Below are 23,121 nucleotides of genomic sequence, written 5' to 3'. Positions count from 1 at the left end.
TTTAAAAAACTACGCAAGGGAAACCTGTCAAAAGCCGCTACTTTTGTGTACTGTGCCTGCAATTTTAAAATACTTATCTGCCCCACAGCTCTAGCAAACTGCACGCAGGGATACTGCCACAAGCAGCTCCCTGTACAATTGTGCTGCCAAACAACACCTGCACATCACCTCAAACTGCCTGGCCGAGCACCCCCTCTGTCACAGCACCGCACCAGGGTGCGCAGGACCCCAGGAGGCCCCGCAAGGCCCGGCCCGCTGGCTCAGAGCCCCGCTGAGGGGACAAGGCCAAGCCCGGGAATGAGACAAGAAAAGGGAGCACATCGGCCATGAGCCTGGGGAGGTGAGGGGACAGAGGGACGGAGAGCGGGAAAGGGTCTGGCAGTGCAGAGGGAAAGGAGAGAGGGAACAGGTCCGGCAGTGCAAAGGGGAAGAAGAGAGAGAACGGGGCTGGCAGTGCAGAGGGAAAGGAGAGAGGGAGCGGGGCAGGCAGTTGAAAGGGAAAGGAGAGCAGGAACGGAGCTGGCAGTGCAGAGGGAAAGAAGAGCGGGAACGGGGCTGGCAGTGCAGAGGCACTGGAGAGGGAAGGCAGCCCGCGAGCTCCTCTCGGGCAAGCCAAGAGGTCAGACCTGAACGTTTAGAGCGAGCCCGCATTTCCAGCATCTTCCAAGTCACATCAGCCATAACGGCCATCGCAGAGGACGTTTCCGCCGCCATCCCGATGAGGAGCCCGAGGATCCCGGCTCCCGCCGCTCCCCTCAGGCTGGGGCTGCAGCCCTCGCCTCACAGGCGCCTCAACGGACGAAGCGCGCGGACATCTCCGCCTGGTTGCCCAGGCCTGCCGTAAAGAGCCTCGCGCAGCCAGTCACGCCAGCGTCGCAAAGCCGCCGGATCAGTCCCGGAAACGAGGCGGCTGCGGGGCTGGGTAGGCGCCTGCGTTGCCGTAAGTGATGCGGGCGGGGAACCGGGAGCCGGGAGCGGAGCCGCGGAGCTGCGGGATGGGGGGCGGCGGTCGCGGGCTTGGGTTGTGCTTGCTGCTGGCCCTGGTGGGGCCCAGCGGAGCTCTGCAAAACGTCACCGCCCAGCTCTTCGGCGGGGAGGCCTACGGAACCCTGGCGGCGTTCGGCGACTTCAACTCTGACAAGCAGACGGACCTGTTCGTGCTTCGAGGCGGTGAGTGCCGGGTGGCAGCGGGGCCGTCGTCGTTACCGGCTGGGTTCCGCCGCAGTGGGCTCCGTGGGGCTTCTCGGGCTTTTCCCCAACCGTCAGTCGGTGTGTTCCCGGTCATGTTCCGAGGCTGTCGGAACCGAGTCGGGCCGAGGTAGAAGCCCCGGAGTGACAGCTGCGGCGGTGCCGCCCCGGCCTCCCGCGGTGCTGGAGGAGGCACCGGTTGCTTGTTGGAGAGATGCTTTTTTGGCGGGTACGGAGAGACTTTCCCGGTGAAGCTGTCCTGCCAGGAGCAGGGAGCGGGACTCGGTGGTCCTGGTGGGCCCTGTCCAGCTGGAGACTCCCTGAGCCTGCTCCAGGGGTGCGTGTCCTGCGCGTTCAGTGCTCGGACCCCTGTGCAGTGTTGCTGAGGGTGTGCATAGCGAGCAGTAACATCGTTTTCAGGACATTTGCTTTGCTCCTGAGGTATTTCCTTTAAGGAGAAAGATATTTGCAGCTCGCCCTAAAATAGTGCTTCATTTAGGGCAAGAAATATTTTTCTTTAAAGTTGCGAAAGCATCTGAAGACTTCCCCTACCGACTGAATGGCCACAAAATGTTCTTGCTCCTTCTTTGAAAATATTTTGGGAAACAGATGAACATTTCACAGTTGTAAAGAGAATAGATTGAATGTTACTCTCCCTTAAGTGGAAGGCCAGGTAGATTTATTCCATACAGCTGCCATATGCCACGAGTTTCTGTTTAGGCTTCAGATATGAGGGTATCCCCAAAGCTGCATATCAGTGGTCAGTGTTATTTGCAGATGTTAATCTTGGATTATCTTACTGACTTAAATCTGCACATTAAGAGAATAAATATATTCTCAAATTCACCTCTTTTATTCCTCCAATCTCAATAAATGTTTCTGTAAGTAGCTTCAGTAAAGCATGAGTGATTTTCCCATCTATTTGAGGTATTTAAATGCATGACTTCTTGAAAATGCTCCACTGGCTCATCTACTGGAAAAATGCCCCAAGAGATTAGATTTAAAATTAATGTCAATGATAAGAGATTTAATTTTTTACTTTCTTATCTTTCAGGTGAATGCATATAGAAATACGAGTAGTTAGAAGTTTTATAAATAAGACTTAAAGTTTCTTCTTTGCTTCTGCACAGCAGCACTTGCTATGGTTTTACTACGTAAAAATTTTTTACTCTGTTTTTTTACGTAAAAATTTTTTTACTCTGTAAAAATGAGCCAGAAATAACATACTCGAAAACAATAATTAAGTCTTAACAAAAAGAAGCTTAAGAAATATACAGGACACCTTCTAAACCAAAAGTAATAGCCAATTCTGAACAGTAGAGTACTAAGTAGTAGAATAATCACTAGCCAATTCCAAATAGTGCCAAAGAAGTGAGCACTGGAGATAATACTACACTTTGAGGAACTACACTTTGGTAAAGAAGTCCAGTAGTAAAAATCCTGACCCTTGATAAGGAAATGGGAGCAATATCTTGGGACATTTGATGCATTTATATTGCTGTTCTGATCTTGAATTACTTTATTTGAATGAGAGTTATGGTTTATATGCTCAGATGCATAAGAGAAAAATCAGTCTGTACTTGGAGTTTTGTAATAGAATACACTAGCTAAAGGTAGAAGTAAGGTGGATTCAGTTGCAAGAACAATTCAGATTACCACTGCACCCTGGGTTTAGTCAATTTCTGACACTGAAGTATAGGAATGAATGAACTGTGCATATACTTAGCTATTTTGTGAGTGTATGCACAAAACAGGGATCAGTGGGGAAGCTCCTGCTATTCACTTGTTCAATTTACCACCTTCTGGTTGTGTTTGATGCTGCTTCTAACCGTACAGGGCAGAGAGTAATCATTCCCCTGCCTATCTACATTTCACTGGGGACTTTGAAAACCCCTGCAGTATCTTCACTCAGATGTTCAGACTGAAGAGTTCTGATCTACATAATTGTTGTATAAATGGAAATTGTTCCCTTTTCTCACCCTTTTCTCTATATTTTTTTTTTGTCCTTCTATATTCTTTTTGTGATAATAGAGCAAAAAATGCAAATAGCATGTAGGACCTGCACTTTGGATTGATGTAGAACCATAATTATTCTTCCTATTCCTTTAATAATTTCCAGGAGTCAGTTTGGTTTTCCTATTCATGAGCCCTGAGATGAAGTTTTTCATAAATCTATCTTCAGTGAACATAAAATTTCATTTTTGAGTGGTATAATTGTATTGGAACCTGGCATGTGTGAAAACACATTTCTTGCTTCATCATCATCACATCACCACATAGGTGATGAAAAGGCAGGTGAAAGTCTACAGCATATATTCAGAATTAGCCAGCAGCCTTCACCTTACTGCATGCTAACTTTTTCAATCATTTGTGTATATGTAGTGCAACCCAGGATTTATTAGTTTGCCAGATGGCACTGCACTAGGCACCCCTATCCATTTTGAAAGGGTTTGTTTTCATTTACTGATATGCTGGCATATTCTGCTTGGTAAATAAGTTTATGGCAGTTACCTGCTTTTTCATAGCCAGGAAACCTGTAGTCTGCAATTTCACAGCTGTGAACTTTGCTAGAGGGCAATGCTCTTGAAATATAGTATGGTATCTTGGGTTTGGAGCCATAGAATTATTTTAATTTAGGTAAAGTAGCTCTTGGAGTTTGGGATGCTACAATTGAATTTTGTGTAGAATGCAGAGAACATACAGAGGAGTAAGAAACTGAACTGGTACTTTGCTTGCAGAAGTAAGTGCAAGTGTGTTTCAGCTTACTGACCAAAAATAGATTTCATCATTCCAGTTAATTTTTTTTCTTTCTTTCTTTGCTGAGTTTCAAGTATTTGTGCAACATAAAATACGGGATTATTTTTAGATCCTCCTGAAATAATTCAATTAGAGTGGCTTGTTTCATTGCCTCTAGATGAGGAGAGGCAGGTTACTTCTGTGAGTTGTGCTTAGTCAGCTTTGGTGAGCAGTATCAGATCCTGCTATGTCAGAGATACAATAATAAAGTAGTTCATTTGACTTAGGTTTTAAGCTTCAATTATTTGAATGGAACTGATGCCTTCCACGTGTGATGTTTCTTTACTTGCTTTAGGAAATTTTATTTGGAATTATATTTAGGCATTAAAGGACTGCTTCTTTTTGAATGAGGAGGAAGTCGTTGTATGAGAAGCCTTTTAAAGTTTTTGTTACTATGGGGAATGGGCAGTTGTGGCATAGTATTTTTAGATGTTGCTTTTGCCTATAAACCATTTTACAATCTCTGTTATTCTTTCTTTCAGGAAATGAGTTGATTATCTTTTTGGCTGACCAAAAGGAGCCCTACTTTAAGCCCCGTGTGAAGTTGCCAATGAAGTAAGTATTGATACTCTCAATTTAGAGTTAAAAATGTCACCCTTCCTTGGAGGAAGACACAGGGCAGAATGCTTGATCCAAAGTTACTTTGGCAGTAGATAAAAACTTCAAAAAAAACCAGGTTGTTGAAAGACAGTAATATTGGACCAACTAACAGTAATTGTGACAAAAAGGCAAGCCTTTTAACACACAAGCACTTTTAGATTTCATGCACACATTTGTGCAGTTCCTTGCATGTTGTGGGTTTGTTTTGTTTTTATTTTAGATCTCTTGGTCTTACCATAACCAGTGTAGTTCCTGGAGATTATGATGGTGATTCACAAATGGATGTCCTCCTGACTACCCGGGCACAAAATCATGGCAGAGATGAACTTTCAGTGTATATTTTTTGGGGGCACAACCAAACATTAGGTGAGTTATTGAAACTGTTTACTTGTAAGGTCATTCTTAATAACTAAAAATACCGTAAGAAACTTAGAAGTCATTTCACTGTGTAGTGATTGTTTTTACAACTAAAATAAAGATTAGTAGCTAGTCAGCTTCATACCCATATACTATATTGCTGTTATGCTGTATTCAGTTCATTAATCAAACAACAAAGCTAGAATTCTTGCTTTATATCATGCAACAGACATAACCAAACAATATTACAGCCTGACAGTAACTGACTGAGGATCTGCTTCTTATGTCTGCCCCATTATGCATGTCAGCTTCACTATGATTATCTCAAGAAAATTATCTTGAATTTAAAATGCCCTGAGAACCTCATCTGAAGTTTAGTGCATAAATATTCGAACACCATACTTAACCTTACCAACAGTAATGTAGCAGTCTTATTTCTGCTAAACCAAATTCTTCAAAGACAGTGACACACTGAAGTAGGTTCTGAGAGAGAGGTTTCTAGAGTTTTTGTCATTGAAAGTTTTAAAGAACTTTAGAATCAATTTTTCTGGAATCTTTTAGCAGTTTTCAAGGTATAGCTGATTCCATCTTAAGATAGAGCCATAGACTATGTGAACTCTTGAAGTCTTCTGTTTAGTTTGCTAGGAAATGGTTTTGGGAAGAGTTTAGGATTTGAAGAAGGGTAGGAAAACTCTTTAACGCCAGAAAAAAACACTGAAGAATGATCACTACTATAAACAACTGTTATAAATTAGTTATGGGTAAGGCAAGTGATGGCCTTAGATACTCTTGCTTCTGGTTTTAATCAGAGGTGAAACAAGCAACCTGGGAAAGTGCACTGGATTAAGTATTAAAAGAATAGGAGGTATCTCTAGTACTGGGAAGAACATGAAGGATTTGAATTAATTTATGCTGTCTTGCTTCTGAGTAAACAAATATTGGGAGAGGCACAAATGAGCATATGGGCCTTAGAAAAAGAGTCAGAGGTTAAAAATTCAGGCAATGGTAGGTATGTAGTGAGGCTGCTGGCAGGTATGTGGTACCCACTTAGGTAATGGTAGTGTGACAAGTGAGTAGGGAGGGTACTGTCATATAAAATGTGGGTACTGGAAAGAAGACGAACATTGTGGAGAAAGAAAGGAAATGGATTATGTGGCAAAGAGTTTGGATTACAAGTGAGAGTGAATTCTGAGAGGTGATAACCTGATTAGGACTTAAAATCCTCACTGTCTGCTTAGGCAGTCTATCTGTAATCTTTGATACAAACAGTATATATGATGAAGAATTTTTTAGAAACATTAAGCAGAGGTTTTATGTACAATGTTAAATTCCTAGAGTGTCTTCATCCCAACTACCTAAGATTTTGTGTATCTATGTGATTGCCATCATACATAGAAATGGGTTTCAGTAAGATGTATTTAGAATAATTTGTTGAAGAGTTTAGTGAAGAGAGAAAAAGCTTCACCATTTTAACTCTAACTTTCCTGCGTAATTTCAGGAAGCCATTTAGTTGTTTTTAGTTCAGTGGTGGCTGATTTTTTTTTTTTAATCCTAGAATTGATGGTTTTAAATTAAAAGAATTATGCCTAGGTTAAAAATGTAAATGTCATAATGTATTTGGTAACTGAATCAAATTAACATTTTCTGTTTTTAGATCTTAACCATAAAACTATGATAAATAAGACTTTTCATGATGAGCCTCTAGTAATGGAGTAAGTATGACATACTTTTTTAGAAAACAACATTTATAATGGTGACTAAGAGAAACTTAAATATGATTTAACTCTAGAATTTGAAACACATGCTCTTTATCCTTTAGAACTGTATGGTTTGTGTAATATCAACTGGCCTAACAAAAGATGATGAAACATAACAGTCATCTTTACAAACCTGGTACATTATATAATTATGGCAAAAGTAACTAAGCTTTCAGTTTTTTAAATTTCTGTACTCTGTTTAATACAGAAAAAGAGCAGTTCATTTTTCCGTGAATTTTGTAAAGCACAAGCATTTCTGTCTTATCTGACTGAGCAAGTAAGCCTTTTAAGGTGCACTTACCTCTGTGAAATGCTGAAGAAAAGACAGAGGTAAAATACAGCTGGAAAATCAAATGGATGGCATAGTGTAAAATACTGAAAGAAGCATAGTATTTAGCAGCTCATTCAAGAGCCAAAATTCAGAGAAACTACACAGCTGAAAACTCTTCAGTGCTTGGTAGGAAAATGCTAGCCAGATACAGGTTAACCCAAGAATTGTTAACTTCTGCTCCTATAATGACTAAGGTGACACTAAAATTGTTTTGCATTTTCAGCTTTAATGGAGACTTGATTCCTGACATCTTTGGTGTCACAAGTGATTCAAAGAAGCCACAGATATGGATAGGAGGGTAAGCCAAGGGTTTGCTTATTAGCATGCATTCAATAACTTGCTCATTGTGCATCCACTTCTGTTCTTATTAAAGAGGCATAAGTCTCATGTTTAACTGGAACTGTGTAAACATACAAGACTTTTCTCATTTCTGTGTTTATCTTTAAACATGCTATGACGCTCTGCATCTAATTTTTGAAGTGGTGTTTTATAGGGCAAGTAATTGCTTTGTAGGAGAAGTAGACATTCCATCAGAGCTGAGAAAAAGAAAAACCTGTCTTACATGAGAAAAAGGGTGATTGTTTCTTGGAACAATTAGTCTCCTTTGTTTAATGTGCTTTGATATTTGTTATTAATCTGTATTGTGGAATTCTGTGCTGTACAAAAATACGAGTTCTAAGTTCTTAATGCTAAGTTCTTAAGCATTTGTAGAAAGTAAGCTGCATTTAGTCTAACAGCTAAAGTGACAGGTTGATGATGCAAGAAGAACTGGAACAGATCTCACAATGTAGGGGATGGCAAAAGGAAAAAGTGCAAGAGTTTGAAGTAAACTTAAAAAAATTTAGCTTTCATTTATCTAGACAATTGCAGTGGGAAGGTTAGACAATGTGGGAAATCAGAAGCATCTAAAGTGTGAAGTGTAAGGGTATTAAGCTACATATTAAGGAAAATATTTGGTGTTATTATTGGGGGAAGATAGTAATAAAGAGACCTAAGGCAGAGGCCACCTGAGGTAGCAATATAAATGTGCATGCAAGTGATGTTCTCTGTATCACACCTCTTGTGTTAAGGGGTGGCTAAAGCTACTCTTCAGCAAACAGAGTAAAGTCTTAAGTAAAGGGAACAAACTTTTGTTATTAAAGTTTCTGCCAGCCCCGGAATTTCAAAAATGGGTGTATCTAGCAAATAGTAGAACAAAAGTTGTTATTTTAATAGCATATTTAAATGATTAGTACAGATCTAACTGAAGCTGTTGTGCTATGAGTCATTCTTTGCAGAGCCTTTCATACAATCACTCTAGTTACTTCATGTATTGTAAGCTAAGTAATAATTTTAGTTTAGCATTAGGAGAACATGTTTTCTGATCAATTTTAACTAAACTTCCACAGTTTTTAAGACCTACATTATCACGTTTAGCAGTCCCTAGGCATTGATGAAACGTATTGCTTTTTTTTTCTTGTCTGTAGGAACTTGTCATGGCACGCTGTGTTGGAAACTCAAAGTACAATGCATATACCACACTCTCATGCATTTATAGATTTAAACAATGATTTCACTGCTGGTAAGTGTTAAATACCTTCCTAAAAATGTTTATCGCCAAGTATACTAAGAAATGTATTGTGGTTTTCTTCTGGTATTGTATTAAATGTCATTGATGCTGGTAAAGAGTTGACTCTGGAATGTTTTACTCGGTAACCAGTCAACTTTGATAATTCTGTGTTTTGGTTTTGCTTTCCTTTTTTAATATCTACAGTTTGAAAATTCTGGGCTTTAAAAACTAACTGCCAAAATGAAAGACCTGGTAACAGTTTGTATTTCTTGATGCTAATTTAATCAGAACTCATGCTTGTTCTGAATAATTTTGTGTTTGTCATCAAAACATTGTTTCTGGTTCTTCATGAAGCTGTTCCCCACTACCAGGCTCTAACTAGATCAGAAGCAGGGCTGCATTTTCTTCATATTGAATATGAAAAATTTCATAGTTCATTCAGAAGAATGTTTTCAAGACTCAAATGATAATATGATAATAGGTTTCTTGAGGATTTCAATATGATTTCATTCTGTTTTGTTGTGGTTAATTCTATCACTGAGAAAATATTATGTGAGATATTATTCTATTACTATGTGAGCAATCTTGTAACCTATTTATAATTTAGGATTCACAAACAAGTACTGGAGAGAACTTTTTTTATGGTGGACAAACTATATACTTACTTTGGTGGCAGCTTTTGACTGGGTTTTTTGTTGTGGGCTTTTTTTTCTGTGAAATGTGCAATGGAATTTAGACTTTGATTATTTACCACTTACATGCCAGATTCATACCTCCAAGCACATTTAAATTTTGTGCTAAACTCAAGTTCTTCACACACTAAATAAATTCTGAAATGCTTTATCTTCTGCTAGATGTGCAGTGTATATCAATTAATATATGGTCATTTTGGAAAGAGAGCTCTTTTTTTTCCTATTTAGTAGCATGGGAATGAGAGAGGAAAGAGTTCATAAATTTAATTAAGATGCTTAGAAATGTTGGGGATTAAGTTAATTGCTTTAGTGCTTAGTCAAAACTTAATATTCAGTTCTGGCACGTTGCTGCATGAAGCTGTCAAGTGGAAATTTCAACTGGAAAATGAAATACACGGTTGCTTACCATAATCAGTGTCATGTAATAAATTCTAACACACTTAGTTCTGTAAACCCTTTGGAATTTTGTTTTAGTAGCATGGGCAGCATAGACAAGCGTTCCAGGTAACATTTTAACATGGATTTATTAAAATCTAAACTCACAGGTAGGTAGATAGGATGTTAAGGGTGCTTACATTGTTCAATCACAGATTGATCCATTTTTGCAAGATTCCACAGAGGGTTTTGTGACAGCTAACTGCATAAAGAATGTCCAGAGAGTTCCAGTTAGTGCTAGTGATACATGGAAGTTTCTCTACTAAATGGAAATGAAAATCACAGTCTTTCTGTGAGGAGTGCTGGGAGCTTTTATAGATTCATATCTGTATTCCTGTCTCAAGATGTGAATAGAAGCTTCTCTGAAGGACTCCCCATAGACTGATTCTGATTTTTATTTGCTTGTTACAGCAAGGATATAACACCTCAGGCTGAAATGTGTTATGTTACAGCAACCTGAGGAAAATTTCAAGGAAAATAATTCATTCTGAGAAAACTGGAGAATATATTACCATAGAATTATTTTATTAAAAATGTTTTTTGCTTGTAATGTGGAAATGGCAAAATTGTTTTTTTGCTGTCTCTGTGAAAATTGGACCAACTGTGAACAAAGTATATGTTGCAGAAAAATAATACCTTATCACTGCTATCTGATACTTCATGACTAGCATGTTATTCTAAGACTGCATGCTCCCAGAATGAAAAGTCACCAATCACCTAGTCCTGTCTGCACATTTATGGCACTTCCCTGGCATCAGCTGTAGTAACTGCTCAGGAACTGGGGCTGAGCAGGAACACAATTCACTTTCACTTGAGTTGTTAAGCTGATGCAACTCGCCGTGCAGCTCAGGACTGCCACAGCCAGTGTAAGCACAGAGAGAAGCAGGTCCCTATTTTAGTCACAGCAGTCGTAGCCTGCCTTTAACCAAGCATGAAATTGCACCTTGAGTCTCCTTGTCCCTTTTCCAAAAAATACCTGTTTAGTGTTCTCCCCACGTCTCCTTTAATTTGTGTTGGTCTGTACAGAGTTGGGCAAGTGACTCATAGAAGCAGTCAGCTGATGTAATTAGAAAACAAAAAGCAAAACAAAAAACAATCTGTGTGTAAGTGTCTCTACGGTACTCATAGTTGTGATTATAAATGCACTCTGCCAAGCAGTGCCAGAATAAGTTGCTGATATTACTGCAGGATGCCCACAGCAGGTCTTGTGTCTTGCTGTGTGCAGACTGGAAAGATTGCAGAAACAGCTGAATGCTTCTGTTTGTTGAGCTCTGTTAGCATTGCTGGGGCAGCACAGCACTGCTGCACCCTCGGGGAGAGGAGTGCTGTGCACAGCGTGGTATTTCTCCGTGGGGTGGATTACTTATAAGTTGGTTCAGGTGGAGCTAGAGAAGAGAAAACAACTCTTGTGACTGGTAAGCACCTGCACTACTACTCTTGAGTTGGAACAGCACCTAATTAAGAATGGTTCCTGGTACACATTAAAATCATATTGATTAGGTGAGAGGCATTAACAAGGATGCAGGGGAAAAGTCTGTGCTGAAATCCTGTTGTCCAAAACACTTAGTCATGGCATTGGATTTTGCTGTTGTACTTTTAGACTGAGAAAAGAAGTATGTACTCACAGGCAATGGTACTATTCATGAGGATGAAGATATAGTTGTACCTAAAATGGATGTACTGAGTTTTTTGTACAAATAAAAACCAATGCTCCAGAATACACCATCTTTACTTGCTGTTTGGTTTTGTTGTGGGTTTTTTGTTAGTTTTGGTTTTGTTTTGTTTGGGTTTTTTAATAACTTTAGTTTAACATTCTGCAATGTTTTGGACTCCTTGTATTCTGCAACATATGCAGCCAATTCAGTGATTTTTCAGAGGGGCTATTTTTAGCAGTTCTATCACTGCAAACAGCTTAGGAGATTTGAAGTTTGCTTGATGTTAAAAAAAAAATATAAAATCATTTGGCTGAGAATCTTTTTTGCTAGTTTATTGCCTAACCTGTTTTCAACCTGCTGATATTAATCCCTCAAAACAGAGCTTTTTATTGGCATGCTTCTCCTGCTCTGGGTAACATTAAGTTGAATTGTTATGATTTCATTATATGAGAATATGTTTATAAAGATGTTTTTAATCCCTGACATTGTTTCATGAAGTGCTAACTATGTAGAGATTTTATAATCCAAAAATCCACCAACCAGACAAAGATAATCCTGATCTCTTGCTGAGATATTAACTAGGCTGTTTCAGAGAGTAATGCTGCTGCTGTTTTTAAATGAAGCATTGTCATGTAGAAATCTTGGCTTCTTTAGATTTTTAATTCCTTTATATAATTTTATGTAGTCCATGCAAAGATTTGCCATATAAAACTTTTACCAAGAGATTTCCATATGCTTTATGGATAAAGTCAATACAAAATTTTCAAGTGACATCTGTATTAAGTTTGTGCTACTCAAGGGAGGAATACCTAGTTCACAGAACTGCTGAGATTGGAAGGCACTCCTGGAAATGGTCTTGTTAACCTACCTACTATCCATGAATTGTTTGTATATGCATTGAGATAGGTTGAAATATGAGGAAAAAATGTGGTGACCCTTGTTAGACTAGGGGGCTACCAGGTGTCTTGTAATGCATAATCACGTGTCATTAGGTCTTAACAGCTATATGACAGAAAATATTCTTCAAGCTAATAATAATAGGCTTGTCCAGACAGATTAATTTCAGGTATATTTTATAAAGCACAGCAGTTAGGGTGGGTGTTTCCAAAGCAGGCTCCTCCAGTAAGAGGTCTGTCATAAGAATTCTCAAACTAAAAGATTTTTGTCTAAAACTAAAAAGATTTATATCACACAACTTAAGAAGTGTTTGACCAGGATTTAACTTTTTTGATGTACAGTAGAGAAGGTAAAAAGTGATTCTCTCTGCATTAATCCACTCAATTCCAAGTAAATAGGAACCCAGTCTTTCTCAGAAATGCATTTCAGATATCTTAGTCAAGAGATGGGGATAATACTGTTTACGAAATAAATACTATTCCAAATATGTTCGTTTTTCTGAAGATTTTACAACTGACATACTTGAACCATGAAGAAGAAACATTACAGCTGGAAACTGAGGTCTGGATTGATAAAAGGACCTGATAAAGAACATCCAGAAATGATGTGGACTGGGGTACCGGTACAGATAATTTCTTTAAAGCTAGACAAAAGACAAGCATATTTTGTTTATGCCACTGTTGATCTGCATCACAGTCAGCATTTTGAGATAAATATTTTGATGGAGCTGAAGTTTGGATTTAGCATGGGATCAGTGGGTGAACACTGATTAACCTGTATTAACATAAGCTCTCATAGGTGTAATGGAGTGCTTCATCTAATGCTGAGATTTTTATGATAGCAATTATTTTGCTGCATGTTGGTGTTTGTTGTTTTTTGGCTTTTGTTTTTCCTAACTAGTTAACTTTGGTTTGGTTTTTGTTTTTTCTAACTAGTTAACTTTGTTGTTTCCAATAAAAACATCTAAACATCTTAAAATGTCAGAATTTCAGTTAGGTCTAATGCTGTAACTCTAAGCCAAAATTTTGGTACTTAGTTACTGGGGTAAAAAAGGGCTATTCATAAACAAAAAAATTGTATACACTTAAAGTTACAAGTCTTCTAGCAAGAAATCTGGCCATGGCTCTGCAGATATTTTTTAAATGTTCTAATGTATCAGACAGACTGCCTTGGACTCTGAATCATACTCTAACTTCATACTGTACATCTGTCAATGTACCCTTGAATGCTATGAAAAATAGCTAATGTACAAAATACCATGTGCCTTATTTGGTTATATGATTCCAAAGTTTGGAAATATTGCTTTTACAACCTGTCATGTGTTGAACATGGTGTGTATAATTACAGATATTTCTGGAACTGTTTATAGAAAATGAAGGAAAAATCATGAATTTGATTTTGGGAAAACTAAAAAATCATTAGTGAGAAACAGCTTGCTGTAAGTTAATTGCTGGTCTCTTTACTGATTTCTGCTGGTTAATTTTCTCATGTTGTCTCGCTTTGGGAATCTAGAGACCTAATGTACCAGAACATTTACAATGTGTTTTCTTTCAGATTTCCCCTTCTTAGTTAGAATATAAAAATGCAGATAGTTTTCTTGTTGAAAACCAGACGCAGTTGTAGTAATTGATACTTTGATTCTGAAGACACTGTGATGCTTGATGGTCAGACTCTGATATTATTTTTTGCGAGTTTCCTCTTAATGGATGCTAGTAGCCTCTCTTCTTATCATATTATCATCAAAGCTTATTTTATGCAGTAGATCTGCATTTATTATTTATTAAAACAACCAAGCTCATTAAGTTTGCATTTACAAATTATCTGGCCTTTTAAAACTGGAGCACCATTTTAAAACTGCATGTGTGTGTATATGTATATGAAGTAAAACTTTTCTCTCTGTTTCTGTCCCCTTCCTGATGTATTTTTCCCAAATCAAATATTAAGTAATAGCAACTCACTGTTTCGTTCCTAAAATGAAATGAAACAGGGATGAAACATGGTTTCTTTTCACTGAATGACACACTGCTAAATGAAACACTATGTCATTCCTTTAACATTGCTGAGTTTCTTAAATTTCTTAACTTTCTTAAGCTCTGATAACAGAGCTTACCTGGAGTCCAAAGATATATCATATAAGGCACACAGGATGCGTTTTGGAGGAGCTCAGTGTGTCTGTAAAGTTTTGTTTGTTTGTTTTTATTACTCTTATTTTTCACACATTTGTTTTCTCTAACTAAAAAAATATTCCCTGTTACCTCTTTTCCTGTTACCACTTGTTCAGTAGTAACAGTGTTCAATACCAGAGGAAGGTCATGCTGATAAGATGAAGCCAGAGGTGCTCAGGTTAATTGCATCTCCTTCTGCTTCTGAGATTGGGCTGCTTTTGCCAGTACTGCGTTTCTTACCTCACAAAGAGAATTAAAGAATGAGCAGAGAGATTTAGAGAAAAGAAATAGCTATTTTAGCGTAAGTTTCTCTATATAATCTTTCTAAAAGAACCCATCACTTGTGTTACCTGCTTAGCAGTTTTAATTTTAAAATTGTGCTTCTGAAGTGTCTCAGAAGCTACTCCTTTTCAAATTTGTAATTAGGTACTGAGATATACACTGGGGGATATGAACATATTTTTTGTGGGAATCAATTACATAATAGAGGTGAGAAGTAAATTGATTCTGCCCCAAATAGCATTTTGTTGAGAAAGCATGAATATGAAAATGGGTTCTGAAATCACTCTTAATATTGAGTAGTCATCTCCTGTAGCTTGAAACAATATTGTTGCCTTTATTCTGAAAATAAACACAATTTTCTGTCTGAAAACTCATGTTTGAAGTTGATTATAAACTCATGAGCATTGGTGCTTGAGTCAAACCTATATTGTGAAAGCTAAATTGTTATATCTACTCAGTAGATGTATTCTGCTTTTCCAGTTTTCGTTGACAACTGAATCTGAATACCAAATGATAGAGGGTTTCTCTAACTGAATGAAAAGCTTATGAACAGAAGTACAAAACATATCAATTTTGGTTTTCCATTTCCATGTAGTAAAGAAATTCAGCTGACTATATTTAAATGGTTTTATATAATTTTCTTTCTCATATTAAATGTATTGTGCAACTGAAGATGTATAAATATCACTACAAAAGTTCTAAATAAAATTTTAAATTTTGCTTTTAAATACTTTTTCCTATGGGTAGGTCAATCTGTCATGTAAATACAGGAAAATACGTAATAGGGGCAAGTTCTTTTCCTTGTCCTTAGGCTTTATGGCATTTATTGATTTTAATACAATTGTCACATTGCCCATTTTGTCAACACACTGCAAAGCAGAGATTTTTGGTTCAGCACATTATTTATGTATAGCAATTCATGCAAGCAGGCATGTTCCTATTCATAAGCAAGTTCTAGTTAAAGAATATGTTCATGCATACATCTGTTCTACTGCAGAAAAGATTTTTAGGAATATTTGGAATGATGTAATAGGAATATTACATGCCTGTGTTCTAATTGCCTAATACCTTGTGCACTTTGGTGGTTTTTTTCTTTCTTTTTTAATTTTTTTTCTTAACTTAAACCTCTGAAGTAAATGTGAAATCAGGCTGTAACTTAAGAATTTTGCTCATGCACTGATGGCTTCTGAAGACAACTATAGATGCTGAGGGGTTTAGTTCTGAAATAAAACCCTCTGACATTAAACAGAAAGGTCAGATCAGTCATTAGTGAAATGAAAGCTCCATCTATAAATAGTTCTGGTTTTAACACTCAAAAGTGAAGGAAAATAACAAGGATAAACAGAAGTGAACTTGGAGCAGATTCTGTATAGTTAGGTTTTATTTCAATTTCTTAGTAATCCTAATAAGGAAAAGCAACCTCTGGAAATAGGATTTGTAATACTATCTGCATTATTTAATAAAATTATTTGCAGTTTTCCAGTTGGGCTGAAGTCTTCTAAGCTTTCTATTCACCTCTGCACCAAACTTTTTCGAACCTGCAGTTACATTTTCACAGACTGAAGTCATGGTGGAGCTGGCTTGGTATTATATAACTTAGAGAAACTTTTTTCTTTGTAACTTAGCACTTGCTTTTGAAACATCCTTCCTGAAATGTAGCGAGGTCTCTTTGCTTTTGCTGTTTTAATTAAAGATCCATTCAAATTTGCCCAATTTGAAAGAGGTTTTAAAAATATGAATTAGTTTTCTTTGTTCTTTTCCTTAATTGTTATTACAGCCTTTCTAAAACAGCCATCAGTAGGGAACATGCCATAGGCAGGGATCATGGAAGCCTTGCCTTCCACTGTGGCTCTGCTCTATTGCCAGTGTTCAGATGTGTTATTGAGAGCAGGGGGCAAAAGGCAGAGGAAGGACACACAGGAAGGGGGAATATAAGAAACCGAGGCTTCACGTAGGGAATTAGATGGAGAGGACATGGAGCAACAACACTGTGAACTGGTGGAAGAGGAGGATGCTAACTTGGACTTGAAGTTACTAGAGGATGACCAACCTATGTGGGGTAAGAGAAGCATAGTTGCATAAGATTGGGTTGAGAGGAGTCTAGGATTGTCTGTGTGAAGAACATTGTGGGATAATGACCAGAAGTGGACCTGCTTTTGGATGGAGAGCTGTTTGGTTGGAAACTGCCTAAATAATTTCTGCATCTGCAGGAAAAATTGTGAGATAAGTGGTGTAAGAAGCTAGGGTTTGCAGGAAAAGTAGAAATGCTTGAGTAGAAATGCAAGGTGCTTGAACACTGTCCTGGATTTTAATCCATCTTTTCTATGGAATTCCTTTGTCTTGACAGATAGCCTGTTGCAATTACACATTGGGCTCTTAGTAAGTGATAATCTATAAGTCATCTTTATTGTGTCTGGTTTTGGAGCCCCTCTGGCAAGAATGCCAAGCTTTTGGTGCCTGAGAGAGGCCACCATAAACAGTGCTCTATTAGCTGTATTGTGTAGAAATTATCAGAAATGGATCTAGATCAAGATACAAATGTTCAGATTATTATTTCAGTGTTCATAGATGCATGTGGAATGACTTTGGCATTGATACAAGATCAGTCTCAAGGCAGAAGACTTGATACAGCCTAACTGTACACGTTTTAAGTAGCATTCTGGAGAGATTTTTCAGTCCTTCTTGGGTCATATGTTGATACAATGTCAGCTGAACCTATCAAATAAAGATGGATGGATTTGCTGTTGTTCCTCTTGCAATACAGTACTTCAATATCTTCCCTTTTTCAAGATGAAATACATTTTAATCATCTCTTTTTGGCAATAACATACCAGCTGAGTTGGTTCAGCTGGCTTTAGAACTAGAGGTCGTGTTACTGTACCTATATAAAGTTGTCCTACTGAAAATCAAAGCTTGTTGCTTTAACTTAGAAGCAGCATGGCACTAGCTCCTCTATACTATTTCTGGAAGTTTATCTGCTATCTCTGCCTGTCTCTGCATTTTACTGGTGCAGTGTAATATTACAGCAGCCTTGGAGCTGCTTTGGTGTGCTGGATCCATTGGTTGAATGTGTTATAGGCCTCATGTTATGAAAAAATGAGAGATGGAGGAGTACATAAAGAGGAACAAAGGACAAAAGTAACTTACTAACTTTGAAGAGGAGCTGCTTTGGGGGTGGAAGGGAGTTAGGGGCAAAAGAGGCTTGTTGCTTAATTTAACTATCTTTAAACTACTGTACCATATTCAGCAAACCAAAGAAAATATATGGTAGATTGCCTCCTCTGAAAACAGCTCTATTTTTCTACTCTAAAAATGTGAAACAAGTGTTCACATTCAATAACTGGTTTGTACAGCAGCTGAACAAAGACTTTAAATCTATAAGCACCTCCATTTTTTGAACATAGTAAACATTTCAGATGTTTTAAGTTAGCATCTTTGTATTAGCTCTTTGCCGTTTGACTTGCACTTAATATCCTGATTTATTCCTCCTACACTGCAAAGAGCTAAATGTATTCATTGATTTTCTTAAGTTATGTGACATCCCAGCCCCTGTGGTTCTCTCACCTCTTTTTTTTCTTACAGTTTAATGTTTATTTTAAAGCTACTTTTGATTCTGGTCCTAACATCTGGGATTTTATATGCCTGTTGTTCCTTGCCTTACAGTATTTCAATTCCCTGTGCAGTCATATTTCTGCATATTTCTAGACACTTATTATGAAATCAGATTAAATGAGAAGGGAAAAACTAATATAATATGCTTCAGACTAAGAATGGAAAAAAGGGACTTTTTCAATGCATAAGAAAAGCCTGTTGCAAACCTCTTTTTGTTACATGCTGTTATAAAAAATGTATAATATAGAGCAATTGTACATACTCTGTTACAATGAATTAATTAACACTTGAGTCAATTCCTAGTGGCTGTCTCAAAACTAGGGTTAGTATCCTCTGAAGGTCATATTGCTGTAATTGTTGGTCAGTTATGTTGAGTACCTGACTTTCTGTGGCCTGTTGTTACTCTGGGATGAACAACATAGAATGTTTTTGAGTCAAAACTGGCCATTACATTTTCTTAAGAGCTGTAAGTGATATATGTGCTCTGTAAAGGTCAAATGAAATAAATTACTGCTGTAGATAGTTTGTAGCAGTGCTTATATGACTTATCATTAAGATGCTGAGGACATTAATTTCTCTTCATTTGAAAGGCTCAGTTGTAAGGATACTGTAGGTAATACTGCATTTTAGCATCAAGGAGAAAATTTTATTTCTTTTTTATTCCTGAGAAGTTGTCATAGTATGCTGTATCAGTATAGACTTTAAAATTTAGAATAATGGTTTAAATGAAATTCCATTGCATATTAAATTAGTCAAGAGGTACTGCTGTTTAATTTTTGTTCTTTTTTTATTTTTAATGAACGTTGTTTTAAATTTAGGTGATTTAGAGCTAAGGACTTTGTAATACCTCCAGTATAACTCATATCTGCCTTCTGTATTTGTTTTTACCACCCTAGAAGCATAACTAGATAACATAACTTGCATAAAAACTTGGTGCATTTATTTAACCTACTGTTCACAGCTGAATTTTTAGCATAATAATACTGGTGGAATTATGTCTGGCATGGGCAACACATCTGTGCCATTTTGTCTAATTCTGGGATAGTCACAAACCATGTATAAACATAGCATCACCAGAGGGAATGCTGAGCTTAATGCTCCCTATGATCTCTTCTTTCATGGAGTACTGGGCAGAGAGAGAGAACTGACTTGGCTATGAATAAGGTTCTCTTAAAGGAGGCATTCTCAGATAAATCCTTTGAAGCACTCTTTTCCTCTGTTTTAATGCTTAAGAGAATTTTTGTGTAAAAGAAGCCTGAAATATTTCTACATCTCCTCCTGTCAAAAGTATATCTGTTGCTTAATTTGGTATTTCTAACATAAAAGGATAGTTGAAAGGTATTTATTTATTATTTTATTTACTAAAAATACTACTCTGTATTCTTTTTTCTAGCCTTGAGGCCTGTCTCTGTCTTTGCTATTAAGAAATTATTAATGCCTATGAGTATCAAAAGGGTGGGTACAAGGAGGATGGAGCCAGACTCTTCTCAGTAGTCCCCAGGGACAGGACGAGGGGCAACAGGCACAAGCTGGAACACAGAAAGTTCCATTTAAATATGGGGAAAAAACTTCTTTACTATGAGGGTGACAAGGCACTGGAACAGGTTGCCCAGGGTGGTTTGGACTCTCCTTCTCTGGATATATTCAAAACCTTCCTGGATGCAGTCCTGTGAATGTGTGCTCTGGGTAATCCTGCTTTAGTGGGAGAGTTGGACTAGGTGAGCTCTAAAGGTCCCTTCCAATTCTGCCATTCTGTGATACTGGATGAAATGTTCTTCCATATGCATGTGTAATGCCTAGCACTTAGTAGATCATGTGACTAACTTATGTATAAACTGCACAAATGCAGAAGTTGAGTGCAGGAGGTGTATTTATTTTTACAGAAGAATGTGAGAGATCAAAAAAGTTTTTGTGGCTTTTGGTTTTTAATGTTTCTTTCTTGATATGTACATCTAAATATCACAAGTATAAGATATTTAGAGTGTAGGAAATATAGCCAATATGTTGTAAAATGTTATATAATATATCTTTATCGAGTGATCAAACATTTGTGTATAGTCTAATATTAAATATTTCATTACTTAATTTTTTCCTTGCAGATTTGTTTCTTACTACATCACCAAATTCGAACTCACAGAACATTCAGTTTGAGACATGGGTAAATGAGGTAAGAAAGAAAGCCCAATAACCATTCTGTTAAAACACAGAAAACTTATTTAGGTTTGTTTTGTGTTATTTTGAGTTTGTTTGGGTTTTTTAAAGTCATCTGATATGCCTTGTTCAGGAATGAGTGGGACCAATGTTAAGAGGCACTAACTGCACTATTGCACCCAGACTACAGACTATCACTGGAGAAGATCTTCCTCTCAGCATAAGTTCCTCTGCAGTTATTTTACTATAACTTTTAAGTAATCAATCAGACTGCCTTCTTACATGATACATGCTTTGCTGGCAAACTGAGCACAGGGCCTAGTCATCTTTTCTGCGTGAAGATTATTTACATCATTATTTTTTCTTTTCTTATCTTAGTTATTATAAATTTATGTCAGGGTAAAGAAACATGGTCAAATGTCCACGTGTCTCCAGAATTTTGTCTTCAATAGCATTGAAGTCTACAAAATGAACACAACATGAGAAAGCAATATGGATGACCGTATGTAGTGCACAAAACATTTTAAATTGTTTTGTTCCGGTTGCGATCCAGTTATACAATAACCAAGGATCCAACTTTATAGTATAGATGTTACATATATAGAGAAAAGCACCCTTCAGTATGCATAAATACAAAGCAGAATTCACAATCAGTTATGATTTAATTATGTCTCTTATATAACTCAATCTATTCCTTATAACACAACAAAATATATGGACAATTGTATCTGAATATTTACTACTACTGGATTTTCGTAAGATTCCATGAAGGAGTGAACATGTAAAAACTCAGTCCCAGTTTTCAAAGAGCACATTTATTTTCCTATAGATATCTCAAGTATCTAGTTAAGTACTTTTTTATTGATGTGTACTTTCTTTGGTTCAAGAGTCAAATTTTATCACTTAGTCTGCAGTTCAGTTTTTCCATCATCTTTGTACTGTCTGATAGGATGGGAACTTCACTAAAGCTGGAAAAACTAAGGAAATGCCTAGTGGCGTGGAAATTGTTGGACAGTCTGTGTTTGCAGATTTTGGTGAGTTTTATTCTTTTAATCTATCTTTTTCATAATTTGGTTAGCTACTGTAAATTGAAGAAGAAATAATGAAGTTTAGCTCTAGAAGCTGGGAGGTTTATTTTTTTTTTTCCTTAAAGTGTTATATCTATTTGACTGTAAAACTTTCTGGGAATAATTATTAATAAATTCAAGTAAATTCTGCTTGCACTATTCCATTACATTCTGCATCACATGTATCTACTTTTGAGTGCCACACTTAAGGACATGTGGGGTTGCTTTAAGGCATGGTACAGTACCAAACTTATTTTTATCAGACTTGTATTTGGCTTGTCATGATTTTGTTTCTTTCCCAAATCTCATTCCAAAGATATTATTGATTCTGGTCCTAATTCTTCACTTGTATAAACTACTAACACCAAAATGTAAATTAATTAAAATGAGTTGTATAGAGATTGATGAAACATGGTAAAATCTTAATGGTTTTAATTTAAAATTCTGGAAGGCTTTTGTACGGAAGAAAACCTTAATTTATATGTAAATCTGTTTTTCAAGGGTTAGTGAAAGCCTGTGTTTTTCTATTAGTATGTATTTGTTTGGTCAATTATGTCCCATCAATGTATGAGTAATGTTATAAACAGGAAATGTTTGGTTTGTAGTCAATACATACCTTTTTTCTAAGTACTAAAATGAGAATTTGGCAAACCAAGGGAAAGTGCCACAGGCCAAATTCTGCTGTACTATTGAATATAGTAACTTCTTCAAGAACTATTTTACTGTATTTGTACAACTCTCTTGTTAATTGTGAGACTGAGCCTGTCTTAAAAGTTGTCAAAGGGTAGTCTTGTTGCATCATTTTGATTTTAAACCTCTTGTAAAGAAAATGACAAATTAAATGTCAGACTCCATATTAAACCCAATCCAATTCAGTTACTTTCCTTCTTCTTAAGAATTCTTGCATAACTGTTTCCTGACTTCTAACTAGAGGACACCTCTGCTTTATAGTTAGTTATCCTGAGATCCTTATCTAGCAACTGTGGATGTGTTTACAGATCTATAGTAAATTAAATTAGGTAGAACCTCAACAGTGGTCTAGGTTCTTCTGTGGAATGCTTACCAATTTTCTAAAATCTTTGTAAAAGTCTTTGTAAAATCTTTTCCTGTTCATCTACAAATATAAACACGTGTATGTAGTATATGGAGGAACTAGTGGAATGCTATGGTTTCTGCCATCTAAAAATTTAAATGCGTTGGTGTTTCTGTAACTATTTTCCAAGCTGATGTTCTGAATAATGTGTATTAATAGGTACTAAGTAGAAATCAGATTTTAATTTTTTATTTATTTTAATGATAGCAATGTGGAAAGTAATCTTTATGAGGGATATTTTCATCTCTGTTAGGTAACTAATGAGCTGAAATGATATATCATAATTGTATAAATTTATCATAATTAATGGAATTTTAATAAACCCTGGGATATCTTTGCAAATCGAAGTTGAATTGTTCAAATGTTCAAGTTAAAGTTTTTTAAAAATGTGACTAAACTGAATGTGCAGTGCTATATAGCAGTGCAGTACACTGTGTGCTTTTGGTACAGCCAAGGTTATGAAGGCAGTGGGCAGTGGAATTAGCACACTGCAG

General features: G+C 36.9%; 2 protein-coding genes across 6 annotated transcripts in view; one reads left to right on the top strand and one right to left on the bottom strand.

The window, feature by feature from the left end:
• PHKB (phosphorylase kinase regulatory subunit beta) overlaps nt 1–841 on the bottom strand; it is a 55,381-nt gene extending 54,540 nt beyond the window's left edge. Inside the window, exon 1 of one of the 4 annotated variants that reach the window (XM_071756844.1) lies at nt 627–841. In XM_071756844.1, coding sequence (XP_071612945.1) covers nt 627–714 — 88 coding nt within the window. In that variant the 5' untranslated portion in view covers nt 715–841. The remainder of the gene's footprint in view (nt 1–626) is intronic. The other 3 variants (XM_071756843.1, XM_071756845.1, XM_071756846.1) reach the window with 3 other exon arrangements.
• A 58-nt stretch (nt 842–899) lies between these two features.
• Nucleotides 900–23,121, top strand: part of ITFG1 (integrin alpha FG-GAP repeat containing 1) — a 66,870-nt gene continuing 44,648 nt past the window's right edge. Inside the window, exons 1-8 of one of the 2 annotated variants that reach the window (XM_071756847.1) lie at nt 900–1,170; nt 4,467–4,539; nt 4,805–4,950; nt 6,596–6,653; nt 7,253–7,327; nt 8,496–8,590; nt 20,416–20,483; nt 21,417–21,501. In XM_071756847.1, coding sequence (XP_071612948.1) covers nt 948–1,170; nt 4,467–4,539; nt 4,805–4,950; nt 6,596–6,653; nt 7,253–7,327; nt 8,496–8,590; nt 20,416–20,483; nt 21,417–21,501 — 823 coding nt within the window. In that variant the 5' untranslated portion in view covers nt 900–947. The remainder of the gene's footprint in view (nt 1,171–4,466; nt 4,540–4,804; nt 4,951–6,595; nt 6,654–7,252; nt 7,328–8,495; nt 8,591–20,415; nt 20,484–21,416; nt 21,502–23,121) is intronic. The other variant, XR_011728475.1, reaches the window with a different exon arrangement.

Source organism: Heliangelus exortis, chromosome 13 (assembly GCF_036169615.1).
Source record: "Heliangelus exortis chromosome 13, bHelExo1.hap1, whole genome shotgun sequence".
NCBI classification, from domain to species: Eukaryota; Metazoa; Chordata; class Aves; order Apodiformes; family Trochilidae; genus Heliangelus; species Heliangelus exortis.
This window is presented reverse-complemented; position numbering and strand designations above follow the sequence as displayed.